The sequence below is a fragment of the Stegodyphus dumicola genome, chromosome 7 (assembly GCF_044657685.1).
Source record: "Stegodyphus dumicola isolate Sdum_Otavi_A_Nest chromosome 7, ASM4465768v1".
In the NCBI taxonomy this organism is placed as follows: Eukaryota; Metazoa; Arthropoda; class Arachnida; order Araneae; family Eresidae; genus Stegodyphus; species Stegodyphus dumicola.
In genome coordinates this window covers 31,536,257-31,545,463 of record NC_140774.1, presented here as the reverse complement: position 1 = coordinate 31,545,463, position 9,207 = coordinate 31,536,257, and the positions used below count along the sequence as shown (strand labels likewise).

Here is a 9,207-nt window from a genome sequence, read left to right as displayed (position 1 = left end):
AGTGGTCTGACGCTTCTATCTTCGATACCTTTCAATTGAACCAAATGCTGTTTAGTAAAAAAATCGATTAATTTAAAAACGGTGAACATTTAAAAGCAATGATTTCACAAGTTCAGTATTTATTTCATATTTTTAGTAATGTATTTCATTGTTATAAATTACAAAACATTTAGTTCCTGATACGTCAGAATGACAATTTTTAAAAAAATATTTTAAGATTTGTTTTAATTAATAAAAGTTATATTAGATAATTAGTGCAGAAGACATTAAAAAATATGATGTTTTATACTGTTTAAATTTTTAAAGCTGTAATGATATATTGTTTTTTGAAGTGTTTGACTGCAATCTTAAGATTATTGACTGAATTTTTTAAAAACATATTTTAACTATATCTGCTTAATATTAGACGATTATATATCAAGTATAATTAACAGCAACTTTATAGGGTATTTCTCCCACCTTCTTGGCGAGCCTTTGTGGTGTGGTGGCCTGCATACTGAGCCAGTATTCCAGAGGTCAGCGGTTCGATTCCCGGCGAAGGCTTTGTTAATTTTTCATCTCTCCTGCTTACAAAAAATACCTAATGTCTCTACAACTTTAGTACAGGGTTGAGGTTTGTCTGAGTTTAACTGAAATTAGATGGTTTTTCTTTCTATATATTATTATTATTATAAACTGTATTTTTGAAAATTTAAAAAATTAGTTAGATAAAATTTCTGTTATTTGCTAATGCATCCTATCTAAAGAGTTCATTTCTGTGCTAAGAAATGAAAATGAAATACAGTGCAACACGAGAAAATTGCAGCTTATAATTTAAAACAGAAATAAAAAAGATAATATATAATTTATAAATATATATATATATGTATATATCATTGAAAAATACAGCTGATAAGCGCGGCGTTGATTAAAAGCTCAGAAAAAAAAAGGACAACCTTTTAAGCTCAGCGAAAAACGGCATTTAAAATTTCACTATCAGGTCAATGCTTTTTTACGTCGCTGCGAGGGTGTAAAGAACGAGGAGAAACGCGCGCAGACTCCTTGTCGTCAGTTTACGATCACCTTCTTCCTCCCTCTTCCCCTCTTAGCGGCCTTCCCTACGATAAGAGTGGTTTAGCCCACGCTGGGAGTGTGCGCTCTGGCGATTGCTTGAGCCAGTTAACGCACATGGCGGCAGCAAGATGGGCTCAGCAAAGTCGAGAGAGGAAAGAGTCCCGTCGACACAACCCAGGGATGTATTACTACTGATTGAAGCTGAGAGACAACGGGGCGCGACAACGAACATGATCGGGGCGTAGCGTAGCGACATGCAAGCGAAGAAACGCTACGTTTTAGTTCTGATGAGCTGTGCGTTCCTCGTCCTGTGTTACTTCGGTGCGTTCCGCTTACGGCAACATGGCGGCGAGCTGCCGGGAGACAACAATCCGAAGAAGTTACGTTCCTACACGGACGCTGATGGACCGGGCGATTTGCGTTTCTATCCGGACGAAGACCTGATCGTGTCGCCCTCGCAGCGGCGTAGCGAGCGACGCGCCTCCTACAAATCCGGCAACTGCACCCTGTACACGTGCTTCGATCTCTCGCGGTGCCAGAAGGATTTCAAAGTGTACGTGTATCCTGTGGACGAGCCCATATCCCCCACGTACCAGAAGATCCTGAACGTAATCCGGGACTCACGGTACTTCACTTCGGATCCTAGTCAAGCGTGTCTTTTTGTGCTGGGTATTGACACTTTGGACCGGGACAATCTGAGTCCGGACTACGTCTCTGACTTGCAAAGCAAGTTGGACCAAGTCAAATACTGGAACAATGGTCGGAACCATGTGATATTTAATTTATATTCCGGCACGTGGCCGGACTATGCCGAGAATCTCGGCTTCGACATTGGAGAAGCAATTTTAGCCAAAGCCAGCATGTCCACGGCGAACTTTAGACCGAAATTTGATGTGTCCGTTCCGTTGTTTTCAAAATCCCACCCTGAGAGGGGCGGGGATAGAGGATATGTGGGATCTGGTGACTTACCAGCTACTAAAAAATATCTTCTTGTGTTTAAAGGAAAGCGGTACCTGTATGGTATCGGGTCTGAAACCCGCAATTCCTTGTACCACCTTCATAATGGGAAGGATATTATACTTCTGACGACTTGTAAACATGGTAAAAAGTGGAAAGAATTAAAGGATCCACGCTGTGAACTTGAAAACAAGGAATATGACAGGTAAGTTGAACATTTAAATTTTCAGTAATGTTTCATGTTGTATGCATTTGTGAAAAAACTGAAGGTTTTATCTTGTTTATCTGATTGCTATAAAGTTGTATGTACCATGTGACTTGTTTATCTAAGTGTTGTAAAGTTGTCAAAATGAAGCTTGCTGAGTTTTATAAACTCCCCTATTTCATCCTACAAATGAACAACCACAGAGGTTCTATTTCATCCTACAAATGAAATAGAACCTCTGTGGTTGTTAGTTTGACATATATAAACAGAGTACATTTTTATATAAAATTCATAAAATGTAAAAAATACAGTTTTTCACTAGGTAATTTGTTGCCCCCCCCATTATGTTAAATATGTAAGAGCTATTACTGAGTATGATTAAGAAAAGATAGAATTATTTTTAAAAAATAAATGGTGACCACAAAAGAGGTGATATATGTAGGGAAAAAAATTCTGTGAAATTTACATCCAAATATCTTATTTTCTTCATATGTATATTTTTTAAAAATAAATGGTGACCACAAAAGAGGTGATATATGTAGGGAAAAAAATTCTGTGAAATTTACATCCAAATATTTTATTTTCTTCATATGTAAAGACACTAATTTTATTATTTTCAGGAATGTTTTTACTTCATGCAAAATATAAAGACAAACAGACAATTTTTTTAAATCCATTATGAAAGGAACAGGTATTAATAGTAGAAACAAATGATATGAATTGAAACACTTCCTTAATTTTTGATAACTTAGTTAAGTCAAAGAAAATATGTTATAGGTCAAAAGGTAGTAATTAAATTTTTAGATCATAAATTTGTAACATAGTGCCATCATTTTGGGCAATGTTAAGTATCTTTGCAGCTTTTTAAATCATCTCGATATGGGTAGTAAGTAAACTTATCAAAAATAACCTGATTACAATGTCTTGAATCCCAATAAATTTTGGCTACCATAAAATTTGTACAAGTAGTGTGTAGTATTATAACTTGTTTATAATGTGTAGATACTTTGTTTACTAGTTAAAATTATGGACATTTTGAAGAGTAACATAGTTCTATAATTATACATGACTGCAAAATGTGAAATAAAGGAGATAAACTATAAATGTGGCAATGAAATTGTACTGCTTTCAGTTAAATTCAAGATATTTTCCAACACAAAATTTAAAATCAAAAATGTTTTGAGCAATTTTTTGTGGAATAATTTATTTAAATTTAAATGTGTTATTAAAAAAGTACTCTTTAAAATATTGAATTTGATTTTTCTTTAAAAATAAGTATTTAATTGTTTTGCAGATATTTGTGACTTGAAAATTACATTTAAATATACCTGCAGCATTTCCACTCTCCTGGAAAATCTGGAATTTTATGCCCAAAGTCAGAGAATTTAAAAAGTTCAGATCAAGTTTTTCAAATGTTAAGTCAGTATTTTAAATAGTGCTCAATAAAAAATTGCTGCTATTGAAAAGAAAGATAAAAAGATGCTGTTGTGATATTTTTCATGATGAATGTATTTTACTCCTGTGCAATTTTATCAGCTCATCTTTCAGCTTATCCTCCCCATCTTTAATGAGCTGTTTTTCACTAATGTCTTTAGGGATGTAATTATATTACTTTAAATGTATAACTGATCCTTCAGAAATAAATAGTGTAATTCAAAAGTTACTGTACTGTGCAGATGTACTTCATGTGAAAAACTGTGCTAATCTAAACACTTTTTTTTTTTTATTTTTGAAACATAATAGAAATAATATGTATTGTTAACAATATATATACCCTTACACATATTTTCAGAATTTTTCTATTTTGCAAATCTTGCATAATTTTTTTTAAATGATTTAGATGTATATTTCACAATAAGCAATTAGAGAAAAGTAAACTGGAATTTCATAATATCATTTATTATGTCATGTTTTTTTGTATTAAGTACACAAAAGTATTCAATTACTTAATTTCCTGAAAAATTTCAGTGGAGATTGCCATTAAGTTTTCCCCTATTAGTTTGTCAGTGTTTAGTCCAGTGATAAAAAAAAATAATAATGGGAAATAATTTTTTTCTAAAATGATAATTTTTAACTAAATAAATAAAATTTATATAAATTACTATTTTGTACATCTAATCTTTCATTTAATATCTTATTTTAAAGCTTTTTAATCCATTAAAAAGTAATCTAAAACTTTATTCTAATCTGGATGTTTTGTATTTTTTTTTAAATTACTGTTTCTAAATGCTTTATGACACACCAAAATTTTATAATGCATGAAGAATTCATAATTTAATAAAAAAAAACTCTAGCTTATTTACCTGTATAATTAGTGAGAAATATAAAATTTCACACTATTTCATCTTTTATTTTCTGAGCTGTAGGAATTTTAATAAATTTAAAGCCATCAAAAACATAAAACAGAAATGTATTTAAAATTTCAGTTTAACAGCTCTTTCAATCAGTTCTCCCTAAAAAGCTATCAAATATATTCTATTAAAAATAGAATACAAAAGGGTTAAAAAAAGGGGATAGACAGGAAAAAAAAAAAAAGAAAACAATACATTAAGATAACATACATTCTATTTTTTTGTTTATGTTGAGATGTCAGTGTAAGATTTATAGCACTTTTGTAAACAAAGTAATGGGTAAACTTTATTTTGACTATTTTTTATGATGAGAAAGGGCTTGTTTCTAAATAAAAACAGAAAAGTATCCCTAAGTTAGCCAGAGAAAAACTAAGGCATGAATATTTTAGTATTTTCACATGAAATATAGAATTTTTGTTGAAGTATATGTTCTTAAGCCTCAAAATAATGCACAGAGTTTAGCTTTGTATTTAAAAATTAAATTATGAATTTGGTATTCAGATTATAATTAAATAAGGAAAAAATTCATAATATAATCATAATACATTTCAAAAAAAGTAATATTACGAACTAAAATTATGCCATTTCATATAATTTCTTTTAAAAATGGTTTTTGGCTTTCATATTCCAAAAATTAAGTCATTAAATTTTTAATACACTTTTGACATAATGAAAACACTAAGATCAAAGCTGAATAATTGATTGCATCATAAATGTAACAATGTTTTGTATTCTGTGCTGATCTGATGAATGCACAGTTGTGTAATCAAGTTACGTACCTATTGCATCAATTTTTTGTTGCTCTACATGTCATGTATATAGCTCATGATATCATTTTAGTAATTTCTTCAAAATACTGGAAAAATAAAAATTTTCAGAAAGAAACCAATAGAGAAATTTCCATCAACGAAACATTTTCCTTATGGGTATAGGTGGAAGACAAATAATTACATCAATAGATTTTTATTTAAATATGTACCTAGTAGGGTTTTTTTTTTTTTTTTTTTTTTTTTTTTTTCCACTGGCAGATTGCGAACAATTATAAATGTAACTCAGTCCATTAATCTATACAAGGCTGGATGTGGTGGTCTCTTTATTATGGTGGCACCTAATAGGTGGGCCACCATTGCTTTTCCTATGAAGGGTCAACCATGCCTTCTCCAGGATTCAAACCCAGGCCCTTCGGCATCGCAGTCAGCTTCCCTGACCACTATACCGATTGGGTGGCTGCCTAGTAGGGATTCACAAGTATATTTTAAATACAGTACTGCATCAGCATGAAATCACATATACTATGCTGTATATGTACATGTGCTGACTAGACAGTATAGTGGTTAGAAGAGCAAACTGTGATACCAAAAGGGAACGAGTGTGAATCCCAGAGAAGGCATGGTTGTATTTGTCCATCCCCCTTAATAGGAGGCAAAGGTGACCAACCTAGGTGCCTCCATAATAAAATGACCACCGCTTCTGGTGTTGGTAGTATCCAACATCTGTGGACTGTTATGGTATGCCATTGTGTACGTGTACGTGTGTGTGTGTGTGGGGGGGGGCTGAATATATTATGCATGCACACATATTAAAACAAAATTTTTTTTTTTTACTTGATGGCAGGGGTAGATGCTTCATTTCTCCCCCATTTCATATTATTTTTAGAGTTTTAAGAGCTTCTGTAATTTTATAGAGTTTGTTCAGAATAAAATTAATGCATAAAATTGTGTAGAATTGTAGGAGTAGCATCTTTGACATCCAAAACTCCTTGAAATCGTTTTGTAATTAAAGCATATAAGTCCTGAATGATGGTAATCAGTGTTTTACAACATTCTTATCTCAGAAACTGTTTCAGTTCTATGAGAGATGATGGGAGAGGAAAATGAGATATAACTCTATTTTTCAGCCAGATCACTGGTTCAGAAGTGCTTAAATCTTGATTGCACTGCCCATGAAAAATGTGTAATTTCATTTTCATGTTCTTCAACCTACTGAACAACTTGACTGTGGTAAATGGAGACATTATCGTATTGAAAAATATCGTTATGTATAAATAACAGTGTAAGTTCCATTTGTAAACAAAGTAATGGGTAAACTTTATTTTGACTATTTTTTATGATGAGAAAGGGCTTGTTTCTAAATAAAAACAGAAAAGTATCCCTAAGTTAGCCAGAGAAAAACTAAGGCATGAATATTTTAGTATTTTCACATGAAATATAGAATTTTTGTTGAAGTATATGTTCTTAAGCCTCAAAATAATGCACAGAGTTTAGCTTTGTATTTAAAAATTAAATTATGAATTTGGTATTCAGATTATAATTAAATAAGGAAAAAATTCATAATATAATCATAATACATTTCAAAAAAAGTAATATTACGAACTAAAATTATGCCATTTCATATAATTTCTTTTAAAAATGGTTTTTGGCTTTCATATTCCAAAAATTAAGTCATTAAATTTTTAATACACTTTTGACATAATGAAAACACTAAGATCAAAGCTGAATAATTGATTGCATCATAAATGTAACAATGTTTTGTATTCTGTGCTGATCTGATGAATGCACAGTTGTGTAATCAAGTTACGTACCTATTGCATCAATTTTTTGTTGCTCTACATGTCATGTATATAGCTCATGATATCATTTTAGTAATTTCTTCAAAATACTGGAAAAATAAAAATTTTCAGAAAGAAACCAATAGAGAAATTTCCATCAACGAAACATTTTCCTTATGGGTATAGGTGGAAGACAAATAATTACATCAATAGATTTTTATTTAAATATGTACCTAGTAGGGTTTTTTTTTTTTTTTTTTTTTTTTTTTTTTCCACTGGCAGATTGCGAACAATTATAAATGTAACTCAGTCCATTAATCTATACAAGGCTGGATGTGGTGGTCTCTTTATTATGGTGGCACCTAATAGGTGGGCCACCATTGCTTTTCCTATGAAGGGTCAACCATGCCTTCTCCAGGATTCAAACCCAGGCCCTTCGGCATCGCAGTCAGCTTCCCTGACCACTATACCGATTGGGTGGCTGCCTAGTAGGGATTCACAAGTATATTTTAAATACAGTACTGCATCAGCATGAAATCACATATACTATGCTGTATATGTACATGTGCTGACTAGACAGTATAGTGGTTAGAAGAGCAAACTGTGATACCAAAAGGGAACGAGTGTGAATCCCAGAGAAGGCATGGTTGTATTTGTCCATCCCCCTTAATAGGAGGCAAAGGTGACCAACCTAGGTGCCTCCATAATAAAATGACCACCGCTTCTGGTGTTGGTAGTATCCAACATCTGTGGACTGTTATGGTATGCCATTGTGTACGTGTACGTGTGTGTGTGTGTGGGGGGGGCTGAATATATTATGCATGCACACATATTAAAACAAAATTTTTTTTTTTTACTTGATGGCAGGGGTAGATGCTTCATTTCTCCCCCATTTCATATTATTTTTAGAGTTTTAAGAGCTTCTGTAATTTTATAGAGTTTGTTCAGAATAAAATTAATGCATAAAATTGTGTAGAATTGTAGGAGTAGCATCTTTGACATCCAAAACTCCTTGAAATCGTTTTGTAATTAAAGCATATAAGTCCTGAATGATGGTAATCAGTGTTTTACAACATTCTTATCTCAGAAACTGTTTCAGTTCTATGAGAGATGATGGGAGAGGAAAATGAGATATAACTCTATTTTTCAGCCAGATCACTGGTTCAGAAGTGCTTAAATCTTGATTGCACTGCCCATGAAAAATGTGTAATTTCATTTTCATGTTCTTCAACCTACTGAACAACTTGACTGTGGTAAATGGAGACATTATCGTATTGAAAAATATCGTTATGTATAAATAACAGTGTAAGTTCCATTGAAAAATTTTGGTTGCTTAAAATAGTAGTTATTTATTCTTTCTAATAAGGTGGGTCATGGTATAATTATCCAGAGCATATTGAACCAGATTGCTTTACTATAGAAAGAAAACAGTCTGGATATTAATTTGTTGATTTTCTCGACAAATTAACTCTTCTTTAGTCTGAAAACAGTACTTGTTTCCATGGATCGCCTGCTGATGACCATTCCATGTTTTATGTTCCTAACACATCTCCAGTCTCTTTTTGCATATATTTTTCAAATAAGAGTTTTGAGATTAAAGTTCAGATAATCTGCTCACAATATTCTTTCATATTGTAGATATCAAAAGTTTGTTCTGTAGGTACATATTAAGCTGTACTTTCACTTTTCTTGTAGTAGATTTTCTTTTTTGATATAACAGTCCTCTTTTATAGCCTTATGTTTATGTTAGTAATTTTTGTTTTCTTCCCACAATTATGTGCATGTTTGGCTCAGAATATTGCATCCTGTCATGACTTTAGACAATGTACCTCTTGAAACCTGTAATAATTGTGTAACTTAGGAGACTGATGTATCAACGAGCTGGCACTAGCAATCCATCTTCTTTGGAACTCCATCCTTCACTGCAGACTGTTTAGTAAACCACTACTGAAATTTTAAACCATCTTTTGAATATATGTAAAATAAAAAGTGATGGCTATTTTTTATGGTTTATAGCATAAGTGATCGAAACAATTCATTTTTGCACAGTCAGAAATCACTGTATTACCGTTAATTTGGTCATCTGATGCTTT

At 32.1% G+C, this 9,207-nt stretch overlaps 1 protein-coding gene across 1 annotated transcript in view; it reads left to right on the top strand.

Annotated features, from left to right (window-relative positions):
* The first annotated feature begins 1,126 nt into the window (after window positions 1–1,126).
* Window positions 1,127–9,207, top strand: part of ttv (exostosin glycosyltransferase 1 ttv) — a 491,560-nt gene continuing 483,479 nt past the window's right edge. The window contains exon 1 of the mRNA XM_035355768.2: window positions 1,127–2,215. Coding sequence (XP_035211659.1) covers window positions 1,308–2,215 — 908 coding nt within the window. The 5' untranslated portion in view covers window positions 1,127–1,307. The remainder of the gene's footprint in view (window positions 2,216–9,207) is intronic.